General features: G+C 48.9%; 1 protein-coding gene across 1 annotated transcript in view; it reads right to left on the reverse strand.

Moving 5' to 3' along the window:
- LOC120927566 (inactive peptidyl-prolyl cis-trans isomerase FKBP6-like) overlaps positions 1–26,709 on the reverse strand; it is a 179,954-nt gene that overhangs the window by 122,972 nt on the left and 30,273 nt on the right. Inside the window, exons 2-4 of the mRNA XM_040338332.1 lie at positions 4,341–4,430; positions 4,062–4,264; positions 3,758–3,877 (exon numbers count right to left, since the gene is read on the reverse strand). Coding sequence (XP_040194266.1) covers positions 3,758–3,877; positions 4,062–4,264; positions 4,341–4,430 — 413 coding nt within the window. The remainder of the gene's footprint in view (positions 1–3,757; positions 3,878–4,061; positions 4,265–4,340; positions 4,431–26,709) is intronic.

The raw sequence follows: 26,709 nt of genomic DNA on the forward strand, positions 1-26,709 counted from the left end.
ACATTGCACAGCACCCTGCATCACTGGACCCCTTTACATTACACAGCCCCCCTGCATCACTGGACCCCTTTACATTACACAGCCCCCTGCATCATTGGACCCCTTTACATTACACAGCCCCCCTGCATCACTGGACCCCTTTACATTACACAGCCCCCTGCATCACTGGACCCCTTTACATCACATAGCCCCCTGCACTTATGGACCCTTTTACATTACACAGCACCCTGCACCTCTTTACATTACACAGCCCCTGCACCACTGGACCCCTTTACATCACATAGCCCTCTGGACCCCTTTACATTACACAGCACCCTGCACCTCTGGACCCCTTTACATTACACAGCACTCTGCACCTCTGGACCCCTTTACATTACACAGCACCCTGCATTACTGGACGCCTTTACATTACACAGCACCCTGCACCTCTTTACATTACACAGCCCCTGCACCACTGGACCCCTTTACATTACACAGCACCCTGCACCTCTGGACCCCTTTACATTACACAGCACCCTGCATCACTGGACCCCTTTACATTACACAGCACCCTGCATCACTGGACCCCTTTACATCTCATAGCCCCCTGCACCTCTGGACCCTTTTACATTACACAGCCCCCTGCACCACTGGACCCCTTTACATCACATAGTCCCCTGCACCTCTGGACCCCTTTACATTACACAGCACCCTGCATCACTGGACCCCTTTACATTACACAGCACCCTGCACCTCTTTACATTACACAGCCCCTGCACCACTGGACCCCTTTACATCACACAGCCCCCTGCACCTCTGGACCCCTTTACATTACACAGCACCCTGCACCCCTTTACATTACACAGCACCCTGCATCACTGGACCCCTTTACATTACACAGCACCCTGCATCACTGGACCCCTTTACATTACACAGCACCCTGCACCACTGGACCCCTTTACATCACATAGCCCCCTGCACCTCTGGACCCCTTTACATCTCATAGCACCCTGCATCTCTGGACCCTTTTACATTACACAGCGCCATGCATCACTGCACCCCTTTTACATTACACAGCCGCCTGCACCTCTGCACCACTTTACATCACATAGCCCCCTACACCTCTGGATCCTTTTACACTACACAGCCCTCTGCACCCCTTTACATTACAAAGCACCCTGCACCTCTGGACCCCTTTACATTACACAGCCCCCTGCACCACTGGACCCCTTTACATTACACAGCCCCCTGCACCACTGGACCCCTTTACATTACACAGCCCCCTGCATCACTGCACCCCTTTTACATTACACAGCCGCCTGCACCCCTTTACATCACATAGCCCCCTGAACCTCTGGACCCTTTTACATTACACAGCACCCTGCATCACTGGACCCTTTTACATTACACAGCACCCTGCATCACTGGCCCCCTTTACATCTCATAGCCCCCTGCACCTCTGGACCCTTTCACATTACACAGCACCCTGCATCACTGCACCCCTTTTTCATTACACAGCCACCTGCACCTCTGGACCCCTGCATGTTACACAGACCCCCTTCAGTGCAGAAACCCCCTCAGTGCAACCCCCCAGTGCAAACACCCCAGTGCAAACCCCCCCTTAGTACAACCCCTCCCCCTCAGTGAAAACCCCCTCAGTGCAAACACCCCCTTAGTACAACCCCCCCCCCCCCTCAGTGAAAACCCCCTCAGTGCAAACACCCCCTTAGTACAACCCCCCCCCCTTCAGTGCAAACACCCCCCCTTCAGTGAAATCCCCCCAGGTGCAAACACCACCCCTCCCCATTCAGTACCTCAGATCATCGCAGGCAGCGCCACGGCACATAGACAGAAGGTCCCCTCGGCCCCTCCCCCTCTGTACACACAGAGGAGGGGGCTGTGCCTGTGTGCCGACTGCCGAGCACCGCTAACAGCCCGTGGCTGTGAGAGGAGGGGATAGATGGTGCTGAGGTGTCACCCCACAACCCCCCCTCCTCTGTACCGCGGCGCTCCGATTCCGATTTTTTTAGCTATCGGGATGGTGTCACCCCTCTAGCGGGTGTCACCCGGGTGCGGACCGCACCCCCCTAGCAACGCCTCTGCAGTCAGGAAGGGTCGGGCCCAAAATTCTATCACCCTTCAGAATTGGCCAATGTTTGGTCACAATTCTCTTGAATTTTTTATGTTGGATATTGTAATCCAACAACATTTTGTAGGTGCCAACTACTTCCTTTTTCGAAGTCTGGGGTTTATCGGCTATGATAGTCCTTTCAATGGCCCTTACTTTCTCGATCTCCAGCTGGATGGAGGGTCGAGAATATCCCTTGGAAGTGAATCTGGTCGCAAATTCTTGCGACTGTAACAGAAAGTCAGACTCAAGTGTGCAATTTCTGACAAATTGTCCTCTCGGGATGTTACACAGCCATAAAACTTATGATGGCAACTGGTGAGAGGAGTATATCCATTCCGACCCGTTACTTTAAAATGATTTCTGGTATGCAATTTAGATTTTTTGAATATTTCTAAATCCAAAAAAGTGACTTGATCATGGCAAACCGTCCAGGTAAGGATTATATTCAGTCCGTTTTCATCAGTTTTGTCCGATCGTGTGTACAGGGCCCAAGTCGGAGCGACTTGCGTCGCTCCTATTAGAACGGTTCTATTGCATAGAATGGGACGCAACTGGGTCGTCCCAGTGTGAACCGGCTCTAAAAGTTTCCTGATTTATTTTACTTTATAATATATGTATGTAGTAGTCCGAAATCAATATGCATCAGCTGTATTGTATAACTTAGTCCACAAGCACCAGATCCTGTTAAATGTATTGGGGCATACCTTGGCCTCATAACTGATGTGGAAACATGGGTCTATAATTTTTTCTTCCAAGGACATCATAAATAATTACCAATTATGAACTTTTGCATTCTCAAAAAGCACAAGGTGGACATTAACTGCAGAACTTTCAATAGGCAATTTATCATCTGTTTTGTCACCATAAAACACACCTTGAAGGGATCCTGAAGTCTAGGTTAGTATGGCCACCTGGCTGTAAAGTAGTAAGCCCTAGACTCATTGTCCTGGACTATCACCTTCTAGAAGTATTGGAATACATCTTACCGAGGGAGTTGACTTCAAAAGAATGCAAGCACAGCTGAGACTACCTGTCTTTTAAAAACAGCTGGTGACCTAAACCGACCAGTGTCTTGAGTGCCACCTGTTGACTGAAAGATATGTGAAAGGGAGTGTCTCTACCTGGATAGGTGGGAAAAATGGATAAAGGGCTGGCTTCTGCAAGAGTGAGATATAGATATCGATAGATAGATAGATAGATAGATAGATAGATAGATAGATAGATAGAAGATATATATGAGCAAGATACAGAGACGTGCTTTAAGCACAAGGTTGTCTGTAACGTAGCTCCAATATTTCTTTATCTGTAACTTTTTATTTCTATAATTGTCTGTCCATTGGCAACACTTTGTATTTTATTTGTAACATCATTGCTTTTAAAGTTTTACCAGCTACATTATTTTGTTCCATTTGCTTAATAGCAAACTATTCTCTTCTGGGTACATAAATTTGAGATTTAGGACTGTTGTTATTTATTAACTTAATGGTAAGAGCTGCATCAAGATTGGCTTGATTCTGATATAGACAAAAGGTTGTAATCGCTTATATTTATCAAGCAAATAAGTGTGGTAAGGTGGTATAATCGCAAAAACATAACTCAGCTTAAATAAAGGTTGTGGTGAACATTTCCATCTGACCTAGCACTTACCCGTTTATACCTATCCTTGGCATCATGAAATCGGTCTCGTTTAAAGAGGTAATTGCCAAACTTTCTCTCAGTAGTAGCAATTTCCAAGACCTTTTGTAAAGGAAATATTGCCTGATGGTTCTGCAAAACCAAACAGTTTAGTGTAATTAAGCTTTTTACACAGAAGAAGACAAATAAAACACTGACACTAAAGTAGGGGACAAAAAATAAATAAAATGAGATTACAGTCTTAAATTTTCTGTACAATGACAGTAACATTTGAAGTTTGAAACAACTTTATTTTTCATACATAAAAGTCACTTACCGGGGACAGAACAAAAAAAGAGTCTGAAACTGCTGTATCTAGGAAGTCCATCATCTCTACTTCAAACAAGACGGTAGCGGAGGGAGGGATAAGTGGAGGGCAACCTAATGCACCATAGGCATATGCGGGCGAGTAAAGGAACCGCGATAGCTCTCCTTTTTGCATTGTCAGTACACCTACCTCCATACCTAGAAGTGTGATATCTGCAAGAAAAAGCTCACTGAAATACATTCGATATGGCAAATGTGTTGCTAGCATAGGGGAATAAAATGGCTTTACCTTCTCCAAGTTTCATCAGCCGGGGGTTACGTCGAAACCAATTTGTGTCAAAGGGTTTATCAGAATGTTCTAAGTATCCCGAGTACTTTGCTGTGGATAATAAAAAATAAATCAATATGCGCACCACACAACAAATGATTATACAAGTAATAAAAAGGCAGTTTATCAGTTTACTTTTAGGAATGTCCCATTTTGTAGAAGAGGAATTAGAACTTCAAAGCAGCCTGGAAATAGTCTAGCAATGATTGCAAAGGGATCTCAGTACTTTACAGCCACTCACTCACATCAACATTAAACTAGAGGTCGACCGATATATCGGTCGGCCGATATATCGGCCGATATTTGACCGTTTTTAAGAGATCGGCATCGGCCGATTATTGTAAAAAAATCGGCCGATTTTCGGCTGCCACACTAAGTCCCGCTCCACCTACAGCGGCACAAGAAATGAATCCCTCAGCCACGCTGCTGGTAGTCTGCGCGCCGGCCCCGCCCCCCCTTTACCTCGGCGGGCTGTAGCAGAAAGCAAACATGTCACAAGCCCGAGCAGCTGCAGTAGTTGTCTGTGCGGAGATCACACTTGTAATGCTTCCTGCATGCTGGGACGGTGGCGGGATTACTGAACATGGGCTCTAGGCTACAGCTCCAGCCGTAGCCTAGAGCCCATGTTCAGTAATCTCGCCACCGTCCCAGCATGCAGGAAGCTTTTGTGATCTCTTCGCACAGACAACTACTGCAGCTGCCGAGGTAGGGGGGCGGGGCCGGCGCGCAGGCTGAGGCTACCAGCAGCGTGGCTGAGGGATTCATTTCTCGTGCTGCTGGAGGCTGGCAGCCTGATACTGGGGTAATGTACAGTATTCATATTATCTATGATAGGTGCCTCGGCTCTCTAGTGATAGTACTCTACTCACGTGGGAGCTCACAGGTGTCATCCAATGGGCAGTGCTGGAGGGAACAGTGTGTACATGTCAGAGCACACCCCTCTCCTGTATACAAACTCATATACATACTCCTGTATACACACACATTTTATATATATCCATCCCCCACCCACGGCCAGCTCCATCCATCCATCCCCCTCTACAAAGCATCTCGCACCCACGGCCAGCTCCATCCATCCACCCCCCTCTACAAAGCATCTCCCACCCACGGCCAGCTCCATCCATCCACCCCCCTCTACAAAGCATCTCCCACCCACGGCCAGCTCCATCCATCCACCCCCCTCTACAAAGCATCTCCCACCCACGGCCAGCTCCATCCATCCACCCCCCTCTACAAAGCATCTCCCACCCACGGCCAGCTCCATCCATCCACCCCCCTCTACAAAGCATCTCCCACCCACGGCCAGCTCCATCCATCCACCCCCCTCTACAAAGCATCTCCCACCCACGGCCAGCTCCATCCATCCACCCCCCTCTACAAAGCATCTCCCACCCACGGCCAGCTCCATCCATCCACCCCCCTCTACAAAGCATCTCCCACCCACGGCCAGCTCCATCCATCTCCCCCTCCACAATGCATTCCCCACCCACGGCCAGCTCCATCCATCCATCCCCCTCCACAACGCATCACTCACAGCCAGCTCCATCCATCCACCCCCCTCCCTCCATCCACAGCCAGCACCATCCATCCACCCCCCTCCCTCCATCCACAGCCAGCACCATCCATCCACCCCCCTCCCTCCATCCACAGCCAGCACCATCCATCTCTTCCCCTCCACAATGCATCCCCCACCCACGGCCAGCTCCATCCATCCATCCCCCTCCACAATGCATCCCCCACCCACGGCCAGCTCCATCAATCCACCCCCTTCCCTCCATCCACAGCCAGCACCATCCATCTCTTCCCCTCCACGGCCAGCAACATCCAGCCATCCCCCTCCACAACGCATCTCCCACCCACGGCCAGCACCATCCATCTATCCCCCTCCACAACGCATCCCCCACCCACGGCCAGCATCATCCATCCCCCTCCACAACACATCCACCGCCAGCAACATCCAGCCATCCCCCTCCACAATGCATCCCCCACCCACGGCCAGCTCCATCCATCCATCCCCCTCCACAATGCATCCCCCACCCACGGCCAGCTCCATCAATCCACCCCCTTCCCTCCATCCACAGCCAGCACCATCCATCTCTTCCCCTCCACGGCCAGCAACATCCAGCCACCCCCCTCCACAACGCATCTCCCACCCACGGCCAGCACCATCCATCTATCCCCCTCCACAACGCATCCCCCACCCACGGCCAGCATCATCCATCCCCCTCCACAACACATCCACCGCCAGCAACATCCAGCCATCCCCCTCCACAATGCATCCCCCACGCACAGCCAGCACCATCTTTCCCCCCTCCACAGCGCATCTCCCACCCACGCCCAGCACCATCCATCCTCCTCCACAATGCATCCCAATCCAAAAATCGGCCCAAAATATCGGCCGCAAAAATCGGCATCATATATCGGCCATCGGCTGCCCCGATTTCGAAATATCGGCATCGGCATCGGCCAGAGAAAAACCCATATCGGTCGACCTCTACATTAAACCACAAGGAACACTTTGAAAACATATCAGATCTCAACGGGAAAAAATCTCATGCTGGATATCTATACTGAAATGGACTGGGTAATGTGTTGGAATGAAAGGATGGCACATTTGATGGAAATGAAAATTATCCACCTACAGAGGGCAGAATTCAAACACACCCCGAAAATCGAAGTGAAAAAATTATGCAGCAAGCTAGTCCATTTTGCTGAAATTTCATTGCAACAACTCAAAATGTTCCTCAGTAATTTGTATGGCCCCTAAGTGCTTGTATGCATGCCTGACAACCAATCAAGGCATGTTCCTAATGAGATGACGGATGGTGTCCTGGGGTATTTCCTTCTAGATCTGGACCAGAGCACCACTGAGCTCCTGAACAGACTGAGGTGCAACTTGGCGGCACCAGATGGACCGAAACATAATGTCCCAGAGGTGTTCTTTTGGATTTAGGTCAGGTGAGCGTGGGGGCCATTCAATGGTATCAATTTCTTCATTCTCCAGGAACTGGCTGCATGCTCTCGCCACATGAGGCCGGGCATTGTCGTGCACCAGGAGGAACCCAGGACCCACTGCACCAGCGTAGGGTTCAACAATGGGTCCAAGGATTTCATCCTGATACCTAATGGCAGTCAGGGTGCCATTGTGTAGCCTGTAGAGGTCTGTGCGACCCTCCATAGATATGCCTCCCCAGACCATCACTGGCCCACCATCAAACCGGTCATGCTGAAGAATGTTACAGGCAGCATAAACTTCTCCACGGCTTCTCCAGACCCTTTCACGTCTGTCACATATGCTCCTGGTGAACCTGCTCTCATCTGTGAAAAGCATGGGGTACCAGTGGCAGAACTGCCGATTCTGGTGTTCAATGGAAAACGCCAATCGAGCCCCATAGTGTCCGGCAGTGAGCACAGATCACACTAGAGGACGTCGGGCCCTCAGGCCTCCCCCACGAAGCCTGCTGGAGGGCATTTTGTAGGGCTCTGGCAGTGCTTATCCTGTTCCTCCTTGCACAAAGGAGCAGATACCAGTCCTGCTGATGGGTTAAGGACCTTCTACGGCTCTGTCCAGCTCTCCTAGAGTAACTGCCCGTCTCCTGGAATGTCCTCCATGCTCTTGAGACTGTGCTGGGAGACACAGCAAATCTTCTGGCAATGACACATATTGATGTGTCATCCTGGAGGAGTTGGACTGCCTGTGCAACTGTAACAGGCGCTCCTCGCCGCCTCCTCTTCCCTGTAGTGCGTTCCACGCTGGAATTATGACATCGCCCGGCGCTGCATGCGTTCCACTGTGCGCCGGGAATCGGCAGGTTTCTTGAATTAGTGCTATGCACTACACCTGCCTTGTACCTGTCTCCTGCCTATAAAAGGCATTCAGGTTATACACAGACAGCGTTCTATTATTGTCGGCCATAGCTGGCCTGGCTGCAAGGAACTACAGGTGAATAAATGTAAAAAGGCTTCTGCGCTACTGAGTAACGTATTCCTACATAAACAGAGTCAATAATTGAAGCAATTATGTAGTGTATACACAGCAACAAAAATATAACAATGGTGAATAGGTTATTGCACAAAAAAGTCCATATTAAATAAAATATGCAGACACGTAAAATACAATAACATAATAAGGTGTAAATAGCAAGGGATAGTGATCAAAGTAGAGTGAATAAATCTAGGAGGATTCCACTAGAAAATAAGAGTGACAAAGTCCATAAGTGAAGATTGCAAATAGGCTGCTATACATAAGGAGGTATCCACTACTCCCAAGAGGAATGAAACTCCACCAAAGACAGCAATCTGGTCTCCCAGAACTCTCACCTCAATGAGGGGTAAAATCAGCAATAAATGGTAATTTCACCACACATCAGTCTCCTCGGTCTCTTCTGGTAATGCGAATGAAAAAAACTGGTCCCTTATCAGAGTACCTATATTGCTCAAACCCGGGGAACAGGGGGGACAAAACGAGGGCCTCCAATAGTGTAGTAAGTAAACTGGGCATTTATTGAATAAAGTTGCGCTTACATGTAAAAGGAGTATAAAATTGAACAGTGGCGTCCTCAGCGCCCTCTCACGTCACTCCTGGTGTACGTCTGTCCACGGCCAATCCCTACGCGTTACGACACGGTCACGTGTCTGAAGACAACTTTATTCAATAAATGCCCTGTTTGACTTACTACACTATTGGAGGCCCTCGTTTTGTCCTTCCTGTTCCCCGGGTTTGAGCAATATAGGTACTCTGATAAGGGACCAGTTTTTCCATTCGCCCTACCAGGAGAGACCGAGGAGACTGATGTGTGGTGAAATTACCATTTATTGCTGATTTTACCCCTTTGAGGTGAGAGTTCTGGGAGACCAGATTGCTGTCTATGGTGGAGTTTCATTCCTCTTGGGAGTAGTGGATACCTCTTACGTATAGCAGCCTATTTGCAATCTTCACTTATGGACTTTGTCACTCTTATTTTCTAGTGGAATCCTCCTAGATTTATTCACTCTACTTTGATCACCATCACTTGCTATTTACACCTTATTATTAGATTACTGTATTATTTTACGTGTCTGCGTATTTTATTTAATATGGACTTTTTTGCGCAATAACCTATTCACCAAGGAACTACAGGTACCATCAATCCCAGGCTGGAAACCAGGGCCGAAGCAAATAATCGATTAATCGACAACTTCTCGATTATGAAATTAATTACAATTTTCATAATCGATTAAATCGGGCAGTAACAATGGGGTTAAAAAAAAAAAGCTAAAATTAGCCCTTTATGGACTGGAGGATGACGAGTGGGAGGATGCGCTTGACGCCTGTAAAAAGGTGTCTAACAAGTTGTCTGACCGACTCACGCACCTCTACATACTACACCGTTCCTACCTGACTCCTATTCGACTGTGCAGATACAAGCCCAATTATAATCCCCTATGTCCCAGATGTAGTAGCCCCTCCAGCACATTCTTTCATCTATTGTGGTTGTGTCCAGTGATACAGGACTACTGGACTCAGATTGTTAGGTTCATCCATGATGAAATGGGGGGGGTCTCCCTTGTCATTAGGGCCGAAACAACTAATCGATTAATCGACAACTAATCGATTATGAAATTAATTGATTACAATTTTCATAATCGATTAATCGGCCAGTAACATAATGGGGTTAAAAAAACTAAAATTAGCCTTTTATAGTGCAAAAAAGCAAATTGCTACTGTAAATATTACTTTCACCACTGTCCCATAGTAAAAAAATTAACCCCTTACAATAGCGATTATTTGCTCTTTTTGTACTTATTTTTGTTTTTTTTACCCCATTATGTTACTTAACATCTCAGACCTGGGTTCACACCTCTGTTTTTTGCAGAAACAAACTACAGTTCATTTACATGTTATCCTATGGGACACGTTTACATTCATGATTTTTTTTTGGCTGCTATGTATTTGGAAAGGGCAAGGACTTAACGCAAAACAGTGCTATTTTTTTTTTCTTTTTTGGTTCAATATACTTCAATGGAGAAGCTGCAGAAAAGCATGTAATGTGTTTTTGTGGCAATTTGTGTTTTGTAATCTGCCCAACAACAAATTGGCTCCAAAAAAATGTAAAAATGCTATTTTTTTTTTTTTTTAAGGCTATTATCCGATTAATCGAAATAATAATCGTCCAACTAATCGATTATGAAGATAATCGTTAGTTGCAGCCCTACTTGTCATTATGCCCAAAACAGTGTATACTGGGGATATTCCCGGATCCGGATTCAGATAAATTCCATAAATTATTTCTCCAAGCGTCGCTCTTTATTGCCAGGTTACTTATAGCAAGAAAATGGCTTCAAGCTGCTCCCCGACTATTCGGGAGGGGATTGGCGCGGTAAATAATGTCTTGCCGTATAAAAAAGAAATCTATGTACATAGGGGTTGCCCTGCAAAGTATGGCAAGATCTGGGATGGTTGGCTTGATAATGCGGCTACCTGCAATGACGTGCTCGACTAACATCCCCTGTGCTAGGCTTTGGTATTCCCTTATCTCACCACGCTGTGCGTGTCAAATCATCTGCTGCCAGAATCTCTCTTTGCGATACTTTGGCTTGGTGTTCTCCTCTACTTCACTTCGGTTTGATGTCAATATGCCTGGAACATCGGTAGTTTTTATTCTTGTTTTTTGTATGACCCGCTTACATACGTTTGTATATCATGTAATAACTGTACAAATGTATAAGCTGTACACTGCCTTCACTCTTTCCAATAAAACACCACGTTTGTAAAAAAAAAAAAAAAAAAAAAAAATTAGCCCTTTATAGTACAAAAAAACAAATGGCTACTGTAAATATTACCGTATTTATCGGTGTATAACGCGCACCGGCGTATAACGCGCACCCCAATTTTAAGAGGGAATTTTCTGGAATAACTCGTTTTTTTTAGTCCAAATAGTAAATGCTGTTAAAATTAAAAATAAGATAAGCAACAATGTGCAGCAATGTACAGCAAGCAACTCAGAAAGTATATTCTAGCTGGGTTTCCCTCCACATAGTTGAATGCCAGTTTGGTTCAGGGGGATTGGAATAAGGTAAAAACACTTATCTTCTTTGCTCCTGCAGGCTTTCTCTGCATTGTATGGCAGGCCCCCCTTAGTTGCTTCTTTTTACTGCCTGAAAGATTCTTAATGTCACCGTAGTGTACAGTAGTCCTGCACTGAAAGCAGGAGAGAGTGCTGGTTGCCAGGGGAGTTGGTGACAGTGCGGAATGAGGTAAGTATCTTTCTGGAAGGAACTGGGGGCAACTGTGAGGAATGGAAGGAGGGGGACGAGCGCCCCCTCACCGAGCCGTCATCTCCACTCGGCTCTCACTCGGCTGTCACGTTACACACGCACAGTCCCGCCTCCGCCATCGGCATTGGACCATCTCCTGTGACAGACAGAACACTGGTCCAATGCTGGTGGCGGAGGCGGGACTGTGCGTGTGTGACGTGAGCTTCATAGGAGTCATTCTACCGCACGCCATATGGGATGTACACAGCAGAGCCTGCAGATGGCACTGGAAGGGAGAGACACGAAGTTTGCCTGCTATTGGAGCTGGGCTCTTCCTCCGAACGCCACACACCCCCGCTACGGGATTGGCTGCAGCCCGTGACGTCATGCACACCCTCGTGTATTTCCCAAACACGCTGCCATGAAAGCCCCTCCTCTCCAGTCACGGCTCGGTGATTTCCAGCGGGCGCTCGTCCCCCTCCTTCAGCTCAGAGGTATGCTATCGGCGTATAGCGCGCACCCGTGATTTTCCCCCTATTTTCAGGGGGGGAAAAGTGCGCGGTATACGCCGATAAATACGGTACTTTCACTGTCCCACAGTAAAAAAAATGAACCTTACAGTAGCGATTATTTGCTCTTTTTGTACTTATTTTTGTTTTTTTAACCCCATTATGTTACTAAACATCTCAGGCCTGGGTTCGCACCTCTGTTTTTTGGTGCTTTTTGCAGAAACACACTACAGTTCATTTACATGTTTTCCTATGGGACACGTTCACATCCATGATTTTTTTACCAGCTGCTGCGTATTTGGAAAGGGCAAGGATTTTAAACGCAAAACGGTGCTATTGTGTTTTTTTTTGGGTTCAATATACTTCAAGGGAGAAGCTGCAGAAAAGCATGTAATGTGTTTTTGCAGCAATTTGTGTTTTGTAATCTGCCCAACAACAAATTGGCCCAAATTTTTTTTTAAAAATGCAATTTTTTTTTTTTTAAGGCTATTATCCGATCAATTAATCATAACAATAATTGGCCAACTAATCGATTATGAAAAGAATCGTTAGTTGCAGCCCTACTGGAAACCATCCTCTCCTGCATCTGCGCTGCACACCCTAAAGATACCTTCCTTCTTGGATCCCTACATAACGGCATCCCATAGCTGCTGAACAAACAAGACTCAGCGTCTGCAAACGGATAAGTAGCCATTGTGTCACTTGTAGTGCTTTAGACTCCTTTACTACATGAATTGCATCTAATCAAATTGCTGTAATCAATACTGGCTTACTAAGTACTACCATACACCGTGAGATTGTCTGTTGTGTTCTCGGCTACTTATTGTGGAGTATCTTACACTGTCAAAATACCTGTGCTATATTTGCCACTCTTATGCATGACATAAGTGCTACTTGTTTAAGGGCCTATGCCCTAAGTTGTTGAACATGTTCGCCTAAACTTTCCTATGCTAAGGGTTGAAGTATTTCATACCTTCTCCCTTAGTGGCCTAATGCACGACGCTATGTTTAACTGATAATCACTTGCATACAGTTGTTCATTGGAATCTACATGTGTTTGTTATAAATTTAAACGCTAAGCTCTGGTCGCATGTTGTAATACGTCCAAGCTTAGTAGCTCAACGCCTTTCTTTATGTGGGAGAGAGATGATGTAGAGAACGCCCAAACTCTTGTTTGTGTGAAGTGACGCCTGGGGTCCAATACTGAATTCTCACATAAAGAAGTGTATTGAAATCCTTGCTACTGCAGTTGTGGTTCACTCCATTCACCAGTGCTGTTACAGCAACCTTTAGGCTGCATTCACACCTGAGCGTAGCGTCTAAAAGGGTCACCAATGTTAAAAGCAGAAAAACACCCAAATCTGCCTAAAAAAAAGGTCCAGAACTTGTTTGAGCTTCAGGCGTTTTGGAACTTCTGGCTTCAGGCGTTTTGGAGTGGAGATGTGAACCATCTCCATAGAGAATAGATTTTTTCCCCTCCAGCATTTTGTAGCTTCAAGCTACAAAACGCTCAGGTGTGAATGGGGTCTTATAGGGTCCAAGTATCGCCTCGTGCTACCAGTAGTGAAACTGACCCTAGCCAAATGCAAAACTAGTGAAAAACAGTCAGAAAAGATAAGTAGGGAAAAAAAATGTCAGACACCGCCACCTGAAAAAACATTCCTGCTTTAGGCTGGGTTCACACTACTACACTACTTTCATCCTACTTTGCTCTGTGTTCAATGTTTCCCTATGAGAGCGTCTTGTAGCTTCCTACACAAGTCGGTCCGACTTTGAAAATGCTCCCTGTACTACTTTTGGTCCTACATTGATCCTACTTCAGGCCCATTGAATATCATTGAAGTCGGACCAAAGTAGGAGCCTGTTCATGAAAGTAGGATGGATGTAGGACCAATGTAGGATCAATGTAGGACCAATGTAGCAGAGCAAAGTAGGATGAAAGTACTGTAGTAGTGTGAACCCAGCCTCAGGCTGGGTTCACACTTGTCCGACAAACGGTCCTACATTGGGAGCTCATGTAGCATGACGTGTGAAAACCAATGTTTCCCTATGAGAGCGGTCTTAACTGTTCCTACAAAAGTCGGTCCGACTTTGAAAATGCTCCCTGTACTACTTTGGTCCTACATTGATCCTACTTCAGCCCATTGAATATCATTGAAGTCGGACCAAAGTAGGAGCCTTGTCCTAACCATCCGACTTTTGACATCTGACATCCGACATGTGATTACAGCAGCAGTAAAATGAATTTATCTCACTCTGGGATTGTTTTGATTGGTCAAAGAACAAGTCAGACTATCACAAAGTCGGATCAAAGTAGTATCCTGTTCATGAAAGTAGGATGGATGTAGGACCAATGTAGGATAAATGTAGCAGAGCAAAGTAGGATGAAAGTCGTGTAGTAGTGTGAACCCAGCCTGAGAGGTCATCTCATTGTTGCCCATCTAGTGCACCTGTTAATTTCAATTAACAGCAAAGCAGCTGAAATTGATTAACAACCGCCTCTGTATACACCCCTCCCACTCTGCTATTTAACTGCCCAGATCAATATCCCAGGAGTTCTGATTCAAAAGTGTTTCTTTCATTTTTTTTGAGCAGTATGATAGATAGATAGATAGATAGATAGATAGATAGATAGATAGATAGATAGATAGATAGATAGATAGATAAAGACAAAAAGTTGAGTGCACATGCTCAGCTTCATATACAAAGGTTGTCTTTGGAAAACAGACGTATGAGTGCTGCCAGCATTGCTGCAAACGTTTAAGGGGTGGGGGTCAGTCGGTCAGTGTTCAGACCATATGCCACACACTGCATCAAATTGGTCTGCATGGCTGTCGTCCAAGAAGGAAGCCTTTTCTTAGATGATGCAAACATTTTTCTGAAGACAAGCAGACTAAGAACATGGATTACTGAAATCATGTCCTGTGGTCTGATGAGACCAAGATGAACTTATTTGGTTCAAATGGTGTCAAGCCAAGCATGTCTCCAGACCTAGACCTAAACCTAATGAGCATCTGTGGGGCATGCTCAAATGGAAGGTGGAGGAGCGCAAGGTCTCCATACCCACCAGCTCCATAATGTCGTCATGGAGGAGTGGAAGAGGACTCCAGTGGCAACCTGTGAAGCTCTGGTGAACTCCATGCCCAAGAGGGTTAAAGAGGAAGAAAACCCTAATGGGTTTTACTTCTTTAGCCCGCTGCAAAGCCTGCAAATTTAAAGCATAATGGGCTAGTATTCATCACATACTAGCCCATTATGTGCCACTTACCTGCAAAAGAATCCAGCGATATCACGTGTAGGCAGCGTCCATCTTCTGTCCTCTCTTCCTTTCGGGATGTGGACTCCAGCACTGAGATTTGCGGGAGACGCGTGACGTCACTCCCGCACATGCGCACGAGAGCCGCCATTTACGGCAGACTGGGGAAGAAACTGCACTTTGCTTTGTTTTTTCCACACGCATGCGCCGTTAACATTTTCGGCGAACTACAAGTGAAAGGAGAACAGCGCACGTTTAGGATACTAGTATCGGGACAACCCTAGTGTTAAGTAGTGGGTGTACAGCTTGTATAACATTGTACATTTGCGGTCACCTGAAAATAACACACAGCCATTAATGTCTAAACCACTGGCAACTATGTTAGCCGTGGTTTCTATTATGTTACTGCGCACATAAATGCTTAATAAACACAACCTGATTGTTAAAAAAAAAAAACACTGGCAACAAATGCGAGTACAATGTGAGACCCCAAGTGAAAATGTCCAAATTGGGCACAAAGTGTCAATATTTTAATATTTTGTATGGCCATCATTTTCCAGCACTGCCCTTAACCACTTAAGGACCACCTCCTGTAAATATACGTCAGCAGAATGGCACGGCTGGGCAGATGCACGTACTGTACATCTACCCAGCCGTGGGTCGGGGCGCGCGCCCGCGACCCGGTCCGAAGGTCCAGCGATCGGTCCCCGGAACTGAAGAATGGGGAGAGCCGCGTGTAAACGCGGCTTCCCCCGTGCTTCACTGTGGCGGCTGCATCGATCGCGTCATCCCCTTTATAGGGAGACACAATCGATGACGTCACTCCTACAGCCACACCCCCCTACAGTTGTAAACACACACTAGGTGAAACATAACCCCTTCAGCGCCCCCTGTGGTTAACTCCTAAACTGCAACTGTCATTTCCACAATAAACAATGCATTTTTTGCTGTGAAAATGCCAATGATCCCAAAAATGTGTCAAAATTGTCCGAAGTGTCCGCCATAATGTCGCAGTCACGAAAAAAAAAAAAATCGCTGATAGCCACCATTAGTAGTAAAAAAAAAATTTAAGTTCATGGACGGACACAGCAGCATTGACCTTAGGGTTATATATCCTTCCTTTCAGGAGAGACTAGGCAGAAAAAAACAGTACTTCAAGTGTTAAAACACTTTCCTCAGTACAGCACCTCCCAGGGGGCAGGTCACCCAGGTACATCCCACTCTCTGACTCATGCAGCTCCAGTTCGTAACAAGCAGTACAAACAAAAAAGGAGGGGTGGGTGCTGTGTCCGTCCATGAACTCAGAGAAATGGATTTTACGGTGAGTACAAAAATCCTATTTTCTCTTCCGTTCATGGACGGACACAGCAGCATTGACCTTAGGGACGTCCCCAAGCTGTGTCAATTTTTTTTCGAGGGGTGGGAAAAACACAGCAAACCAAGCTTCACCCCAAACAAAACCAGAGTTTCTCAACGGATGAACTCCAACCTTAAACTGCCGCCTGTAAAAGCTTGCGGCCAAAATAGGCATCCGCAGATGCACTCACATCCACCTTGTAAAATTTTGAGAAGGTGTGGATTGACGACCAAGTCGCTGCCTTATACACCTGTAAAACAGACGCTTGATGGCGGAAAGCCCAAGAGGCACCAATCGCCCTGGTCGAATGCGCCGCAACCTGAAAAGGAGGCGCCCGCCCCTTTAGGGCATAGGCCTGAAGCACGACCTGTCTGATCCACCTAGAAATGGTGGCCAACAAGACCGTCAGACCTTTCTTAGGACCAGTCACCGACACGAACAGTGAGTCCGACTTCCGAAACGGACCCGTAGCAGACAAGTACACCCGTAGGGCCCGAACCACGTCCAAAGAATGTAAAGTGGCCTCCTTTGGGTTTTTCGGCCGAGCACATAAAGATGGTAAAACAATGTTCTCATTAATGTGAAAAGCCGAAACAACCTTTGGAAGGAATGACGGCTGCGGCCGCAGCACCACCACCTTATCCTTATGGATGACCAAATAGGGAGCCTTGCAGGACAAGGCCGCCAGTTCAGATACCCGTCTGACCGAGGTAATTGCCACCAGGAAAACCACCTTCTGAGACAGAGTAAACAAGGGGATCTTCCGAATGTCCTCAAACGGGGCCTCTTGAAGCACTGAGAGGACTAAATTTAAGTCCCATGGAGGCAGTGGAGGACGCACAGGAGGGGCCACATAACGAACCCCCTGCACAAACGTAAGCACCAGGGAGTGCGCTGCCAAGGGTCGCTGAAAGTAAACAGCTAGAGCTGAAATCTGACTCTTAACCGTACTTAAGGCGAGAGCCTGATCCACTCCACGCTGTAGAAACAGCAGAATCCGGGTCATCACGTATGTACGGGGGTGCCATTTCATCTCTTCACACAGATGTAGGCCTTCCACGTACGATGGTAAATTTTTTGTGAAGTAGACATCCGTGCTCGTAGCATGGTAGAGATCACCGAGCCCGACAGGCCTCGGTCCTTCAACACCTGGCTCTCAACAGCCACGCCGTTAAAGCCGGCGACTGTAAAGCGGGTGAAAGATCGGACCCTGCGACAGAAGATCTTCTCTCAGGGGTAGACGCCAAGGGACGTCTTCCACCAGACGCACCAGGTCCGCGTACCAGGGACAGGGCGGCCAATCCGGGGCGATCAGGATTGTTGGTATCCCTTCGGCTTCCACTCTGGGCAGCAGGTAAAGAAGAAGCTTCAGGAGGTAAGGCGTCGATTAGGCGATAGTGACCCCATGGCGCCACCAATGCGTCTGATGCGTCCGCCCACGGGTCCTTTGACCTGGCCACGAACCGTGGCACCTTCCGATTGAGACGTGACGCCAGGAGGTCCACGTCTGGAGTGCCCCATTTTCGGCACAGACTCTGAAACACCTCCGGGTGTAGTGACCATTCTCCTTGGTCTAGTGTTTGGCGACTTAGGTAGTCGGCTTGCCAGTTTAGCACCCCCGGAATGTATACGGCCGACAGAGCTGGAACGTACCTTTCAGCCCACCGGAAGATGTGCGCGACTTCCGTCACTGCAGCCGAGCTCCGTGTGCCTCCCTGATGATTGACGTATGCCACGGCCGTGGCGTTGTCGTACTGGATCCTGACTGGTCGGTCCTGCAGACCCAGGGACCACTTGGAGACACAATTTGATCGCTCGGAGCTCCAGTACATTGATTGGCAGGCGGGACTCCTCCTGAGTCCAGCGCCCCTGGGCACCCCAGACACCCCCCCCCAGCCGGAGTGGCTGGCATCCGTCGTGACCACTGTCCAATGGCACGGCAGAAAAGACTCCCCGGTCCGAAGTACCGGAGACGTCAGCCACCACACTAGGAAGGACTTGACCAGTCGACTCACCCGAATCTGGTAATCCAGAGACGAAGGGAGCTTGTCCCAACGTGACAGAATCTTTCTGTAACACTCGGGTGTGGAATTGGGCATACGGAACTGCCTCGAAAGAGGCCACCATCAGACCCAGAACCCTCATGCAAAAGCGAAAGGACGACCACTTCTGGGTCGCCAACCGATGCACCACAGATTGTAGTGTCTGAAGTTTTTCCGTTGGGAGAAAAAAACTCTTGCCTCTAAGGAATCCAGGACTAAACCCCAGGTATTCCAGCCACTGAGACGGTACCAACTTCTACTGACTTCTGGACATTCAGTAGCCAGCCGAATTCTCCGAGGGTCTGGCAAGTGATAGACACATCCTCTTCTAAATCTGAGCTTGAGGAAGCTCTCAGGAGAAGGTCGTCCAGGTATCCTACGATAGCGATCCCGCGCTGCCTCAGCAGGGCCAGAATTGGCCGAACGGGAGGGCCACAAATTGAAAGTGGTCCTCTCTGATCGCAAAACGCAGAAACCTCTGGTGCTTTGCGCATATGGGGATATGCAGGTATGCATCCATGATGTCCAAGGACGCCATAAAATCCCCCTGATGGAGTGCCGCCACTACCGAGCGAATCGACTCCATTCTGAATTTTTGCACTTTGGCAAAACAATTGAGAGCCTTGAGGTCCAGGATTGGACGGACGCCTTCCTTCTTGGGGACTACAAACAGATTGGAGTAAAACCCCTGAAACCGTTCCGTTGATGGAACTGGCACAATCACTCCCCTGACCAGTAGATCCTGGAGAGCCCCTGACAGATAAACTACTTCGCAAACCCAACAGTCTGAAAGAAGAGACCTCAACCGAGCCGCGAATTTGTGAAGCCGGCCCCCCACCCGAGACGCGGGTGGGGGCAGACCTTTATGCAGAAGCAGGTTTGTCCACAGGCTTGTTGGGCTTGCGGTACCAGGTGCGCTTCTGCCCTGCAGGGCGCCTTGAACTTTTTCCTGACGCATTTGGCGGACGAAAAAACCTCTTGGGGGCAGTAAAAGAGGGCCCTTGCTTACGGCAAGGCTCCTTACCCTTCCCAGATTGCTCTTACCGCCTGTGGCATCCTTTATGATGTCATCCAGGGACGCCCCAAAAAGCCGTTCACCCTTAAAGGGTAAATCCATCAAGGCCTTTTTTGAAGACTGGTCCGCAGACCAACACTTCAGCCACACAAGGCGGCGTAGTACCACCGTGTAGGCGGAGGCCCTGGAAAGCAAGGGGAGCATATCCAGGGCCGACTCACAGACAAACTTTAGGCCTTGCACTAACTGGTTAGCCAGGTCCACACAGGTTTCAGAAGCATTCTGTGCCTCCAGCTCCTGCAGCAAGGCCTTTGCCCGTTCGGTAAGTGTCTGACACCAGAGCCCCGGCCAAAACCGGTCTCAACGCCGACACCACCACTGTGAACATGGAGCGGGCCACAGCCTCAGCTCTCCTATCTGCGGGGTCCTTAAATGCGGGAGCCCCTTCCACAGGTAGCCTTGTTCAGTCTGGACACCGGAGGGTCCACTGACGGAGGAGAAACCCACTTTTTTTTTTTAAAAGTCCTCAAAGGGGTAACGGACCACAAAGTATTTTGGAGCAGCAAAAACTTTCTGCGGCTTATCCCATTCCTTGTACAACAGCTTATCCAGATATGGAACACAAGGAAACACTTTCGCGGTGCGGGGTGGCTTGCAGAACATAAAAGGGACCAGCATATCCGATGCAAGAAAATGGCTGCCGTATATAGAAAACACAACTCCGGTAAAATGGCGGCCATACACGTGTTTAAAACAAGTAACACACAGCAGAACATAGCCCAGCACACACAGCAACCCCAGTACAATAAAAAAAAAAATAGCACCTCACCGCTAGCACAGCCCCCCGGTAGTAACAAAGCCCCAGGTGGACCCCCCCCCCCTTACAGCCGCCACCCAGAATGGGGAAGGAGGGAGAGGAAAGAAGGGCGGACCCTTATTCGACCTCCCCAGGAACGCACCAGCCGCACCACCCTGCCAGGGCAAGGGGACACTACTTACCCGTCCTGCAAACACCGGCAGGAGGCATTCCAGACAGACCCAACGTCCGCAGCAGATACGGCATGGCTGTCGGCCCGGCACACTGTGACAAGGCCATAGATACCGGTCATATGTGTGCCCTGGAACATGTAGTTCACCGGCCGCCCCTGGAGCAACGGGGCATGTCGTGGACGGTCTAGCTAAAGGCCGGCACACGCTCGATGGCCGAACATGGGGGGACTACAAGGATCGAGGATCCAGCCTGTCACCCAGTCAGCAGTTGAAAGGCCATGTCTTCTAACGCTAGGCAGAAAAAAACTGGAGCTGCATGAGTCAGAGAGTGGGATGTACCTGGGGGACCCGCCCCCTGGGAGGTGCTGTACTGAGGAAAGTGTTTTAACACTTGAAGTACTGTTTTTTCTGCCTAGTCTCTCCTGAAAGGAAGGATATATAACCCTAAGGTCAATGCTGCTGTGTCCGTCCATGAACGGAAGAGAAATAATGATGGTCATACAAAATAGACACTTTGGGCCCAATTTGGACATTTTCACTTAGAGGTGTACTCACTTTTGTTGCCAGTGGTTTACACATTAATGGCTGTGTTGAGTTATTTTCAGGGGATAGCAAATTTACACTGTTATACAAGCTGTACACCCATAACTTAACACTAGGGTTGTCCCAATACTAGTATTGGTATCGGGACCGATACCGAGCATTTGCGCGAGTACTTGTACTCGCGCAAATGCTCCTGATGCTTCACCCGATGCTTTTTTTATTATTATTATTGTAGAGTGACCGGAGAGGGCGGGAGGAGTCAGTGGCTGGGGAGGGCGGGAGAGTGCGGGCAGAGTTTGGCTGGAGAGGGGGCAGGCAGTTTGGCTGGAGAGGGGACTGGCTGGAGAGGGGACGGGCAGAGTCTGTGGAAGGAAGTGTGGGCGGAGTCTGGCTGGAAAGGGCGGGCACAGTTGGTGGACGGAGTCGGCGGGAGGAGAGCGAGTCCTCACCTGCAGTTAGACTTTGTAAGCTGGCAGGGGCGTAGCCGAATCAGGATCGGTGACCGGTGCTGTCACATTCGGTCGCAGTCAGCGCCTGAACATCCCTACGCTCATCTTGGTACACCCTGCACTCAGCTGCAGTAAGCAGTAGCAGACATCTTGTTACACCCAGCCTGAGCTATATGGGCTGGGTGTAACAAGATATCTGCTTCTGCTTACTGCAGCCGAGTGCAGGCAGGGTGTACCAAGATGGGCATTGCAGCATAGTTTTTTTTTTTTTTTTAATATATATATAAATTCTGTCATTTTTCGCAGCATTTCAGTGCCAGCCACCTGTCAGTGCCCACAAATGCCACCTATCAGTGCAATCAGTACCATCTATCAGTGCCCACAAGTGCCACCTATCAGTGCAATCAGTGCCCACAAGTGCCACCTATCAGTGCAATCAGTGTCACCTGTCCGTGCCATCTATTAGTGCCCATCAGCGCCAGTCAGTGCCCACAAGTGCCACCTGTCAGTGCCAGCCACCTGTCAGTGCCACCTATCAGTCCCCATCTGTCAAACTGCCACGACATTGGAAAAAAAAAAAGTATCGGTATCGGCGAGTACTTGGAAAAAAGTATCAGTACTTGTCTTAAAGTGGCATCGGGACAACCCTACTTAACACTAAAGAAAAATAGGATTTTTGTACTCACCGTAAAATCAATTTCTCTGAGTTCATGGACGGACACAGTAGCAATTGACCTTAGGGTATTATATATCCAGGAGAGACTAGGCAGAAAAAAACAGCACTTCAAGTGTTAAAACACTTTTCAGTACAGCTCCTCCCAGGGGGCGTGGTTCCCCCGGGTATAACCCACTCTCTGACTCAGCAGCTCCAGTTCGTAACAAGCAGTACAAACAAAAAGGAGGGGTGGGTGCTGTGATAGTCCATGAACTCAGAGAAATGGATTTTACGGTGAGTACAAAAATCCTATTTTCTCTTCCGTTCATGGACGGACACAGCAGCAATTGACCTTAGGGACGTCCCCAAGCAGTGTCAAAAAATTTGAGGGGTGGGAAAAAAAACACAGCAATTAAGCTTCACCCCAAACAAATCAGAGTTCCTCAACGGAGGAACTTCAACCTGAAAACAGCCACCTGCAAAACCTTGGAGGCATAGGAGGCATCCGAACATGCACTCACATCCACCTTGTAAAACTTGAAAAGGTGTGGATTGACAACCAGATCGCTGTCTTTACACACCTGTAAAACAGACGCCTGATGGCGGAAAATCCAAGAGGCACCAATTGCCCTGGTCGAATGTGCCGTAACCAGAAAGGGAGGCGCCCACCCCTTTAGGGCATAGGCCTGGAGCATAACCCGTCTGATCCACCTGAAAATGGAGGCCGACGAGACCGCCAGACCTCTCTCAGGACCAGTCACTGACACGAACAGTGAGTCCGATCTCTGGAACGGAGCCGTAGCAGACAAGTACGCCCGTAGGGCTCGAACCACATCCAAGGAAAGTAATGTGGCCTCCTTCGAGTTCTTCGGCTGAGGACATAAGGATAGTAAAACAATGTCCTCATTATAAAAGAGCCCTGCAAGACAAGGCCGCCAGATCAAAAACTCGTCTGACCGAAGGAATGGCTACTAAGAAAGACCACCCTCTGGGACAGAGAGAACAAAGGAATCTCCCGAATGTCCTCAAACGGAGCCCTTTTGAAGCACCGAGAGGACCGAATTCAAGTCCCACGGAGGCAGTGGAGGACCCACAGGAAGGTCACATGCCTGACCCCCTGTACAAACGTACGCACCAGGGAGTGCGTCGCCAAGGGTCACTGAAAATAAACAGCCAGGGCCGAAATCTGACCCATAACGGTACTTAAGGCGAGAGCTTGACCCACTCCCCACTGTCGGAACAGCAGCATCTGGGACAGCACATCTGTGCGGGGGTGTCCTTTCATCTCTGCACACGAAGAGATGTAGGCCTTCCACGTACGATGGCAAATCCTACGTGAAGTAGACTTCCGTGCAAGTAGCATGGTAGAGATTACCGAGTCCGACGGACTCGGACCTCCAGCTCCTGGCTCTCAACAGCCATGCTGTTAAAGCCAGCGACTGCAAAGCAGGGTGAGGGAAAAAAAAAAAAAAAAAAAATCGGACCCTGCGACACAAGATCTACTCACAGGGGTAGAATCCAAGGGACGTCTGCCACCAGACGCACCAGGTCTGCGTACCAGGAAAGGCACGGCCAATCCGGAGCAACCAGGATTGTTGGCATCCCCTCCGCTTCCACTCTGCGCAACAGGTGACGGAGAAGCTTCAGAGGAGGGAAAGCGTAGATTTAGGTGATAGTGACCCCACGGTGCCACCAAGGCGTCTGATGCGTCCGCCCAAGGGTCTCTTGACCTGGCCACGAAACGTGACACCTTCCGATTGAGACGGGACGCCCGAAGGTCCACGCCTGGCGTGCCCCATTTTTGGCACAACTCTGAAAACACTTCCGGGTGCAACGACCATTCTCCCTAGTCCAGTGTTTGGCGACTTAGGTAGTCGGCTTGCCAACTCTGCACCCCCGGAATGTACACGGCCGACAGAGCCGGAGCGTACCTTGTGGCTCACTGGAGGATGTGTGTAACCTCCACCACCGCGGCCGAGCTCCGAGTGCCCCCTTGATGGTAGACATACGCCACAGCCGTGGTGTTGTCGGACTGGATCCTGACCGAACAGTCCTGCAGACCCAGAAACCACTTGGGGAGACGCAGCCTGATAGCCCAGAGATCCAGGACATTGATTGGCAGACAGGACTCTGAGTCTGAATCTGAGTCCAGCGCCCCTGGGCTGACTGGACACTCCAGAACGCCCCCAGCCAGAGAGGCTGGCATCCGTCGTGACCACTGTCCGATAGCACGGCAAAAATAATTTCCCGGTCCGAAGTACCGGAGATGTCAGCCACCACACTAGGGAGGACCTGACCAGGCGACTTCACCCAAGTCTGGTAATCCAGAGACGAAGGGAGCTTTTCCAACGTGACAGAATCACTTTCTGTAACACTCGTTTGTGGAATTGGGCATACGGAACCGCTTCGAAAGAGGCTACCATGGGACCCAGAATTCTCTTGCAAAAGCGAAGCAACGACCACTGCTGGGTCGCTAACCGCTGCACCGCAGATTGCAGTCAATTATATACAATAAAGCGCATGTGGTAAATCCTGTAAAGGAAAAAGAGAGCCCTCTGAGCAATAAGTCCTGTAAGCTAGGTGAGCTTATACCATGAGTGACAGTTTGTTTTACCGGGCAGCCATGCAGGGGGAGCTGAAGCAACACTCCAAGTACATATGATAAAAGAAATAACAAAAAAGAAGCAGGCGCCACTAGGTGAACTGTACAGCTTTTACTCAGTGTTTGAAATAAAAGTACTCACATTAAATTAAGGAATTCAGGCATGTAGTTGTTGTCCTGCGATTCGTCCGGGTCCAACCGATAGATGTGAGTATCCTTGGGTCTCTATCACAGCGCTGGTGTTGTGCTGTGTTTGTAGGTGTAATCTTGCTGGGTCCATACGCTTGATTGTAGGGGTTGTAAGTGTACAGATGTGCCGATGGAGACGCCGGAGCGCACGTTGAAGCGCACGCTTGTGGATGCTATGGTTGCGGGGAGAAAGATGACGTCATCGCCTGGGGACAGCAATGTGCAACGCGTTTCCGTGCATATGCTGTGGTTCGATGGGGAGACGTACACACAGCGCGCACCTTTGTCAAGCTCGACAAAGCTTGACAAAGGTGCGCGCTGTGTGTACGTCTCCCCATCGAACCACAGCATATGCACGGAAACGCGTCGCACATTGCTGTCCCCAGGCGATGACGTCATCTTTCTCCCCGCAACCATAGCATCCACAAGCGTGCGCTTCAACGTGCGCTCCGGCGTCTCCATCGGCACATCTGTACACTTACAACCCCTACAATCAAGCGTATGGACCCAGCAAGATTACACCTACAAACACAGCACAACACCAGCGCTGTGATAGAGACCCAAGGATACTCACATCTATCGGTTGGACCCGGACGAATCGCAGGACAACAACTACATGCCTGAATTCCTTAATTTAATGTGAGTACTTTTATTTCAAACACTGAGTAAAAGCTGTACAGTTCACCTAGTGGCGCCTGCTTCTTTTTTGTTATTTCTTTTACCGCAGATTGCAGTGTCTGGAGTTCTTCCGTCGGGAGAAAACTTACTTCTGAGGAATCCAGGACCAACCCCAGGTATTCCAGTCGCTGAGACGGTACCAGCATTGGACATTCAGTAGCCACCCAAATCTTTTGATGGGGCTGGCAGGTGATGAACCCATCCTCTCCTAAGTCTGAGCTTAAAGAAGCTGTCAGGAGAAAGTCATCCAGGAATCCCACAATAGCGATTCCGCGCTGCCTTAGCAGGGCCAGAATCGGAGCGGGCACCATTGTGAAAAATCGTGGTGCCGAAGCCAGGCGGAAGGGGAGGGCCACAAACTGAAAATGGTCCTCTTCGACCGCAAAACGCAGAAACCTATGGTGTTGAGCCGCCACTACCGAGCGAACAATTCCATCCTGAGGTCCAGGATTGGATGGACCCCCTCCTTTTTTGGGGACTACAAACAGATTGGAGTAAAAAAAAAACGAAACTGTTCCCTTGAAGGAACCGGTATAATCACTTTCCTGATCAGCAGATCCTGACCAGACCCCGACAGGACCACCTGGCGTACCGGAGGAAGCTGGAGGCTGGAAGGAAAAATCTGTTTGGTGGACAAGAGAGAAACTATCTTGTAAACCCGAGGAAACTACCTCGCAAACCCAGCGGTCGGAAAGAGGGATCTCTACCGAGCCGCGCATTCCGCAAAGTCGGCCCCCCACCCGAGTGTCTGGTGGGGGCAGACCTACATGCAGAAGCAGGCTTGTCCGCAGGCTTGTTGGGCTTGCCGT

This window comes from Rana temporaria, chromosome 2, assembly GCF_905171775.1.
Source record: "Rana temporaria chromosome 2, aRanTem1.1, whole genome shotgun sequence".
In the NCBI taxonomy this organism is placed as follows: domain Eukaryota; kingdom Metazoa; phylum Chordata; class Amphibia; order Anura; family Ranidae; genus Rana; species Rana temporaria.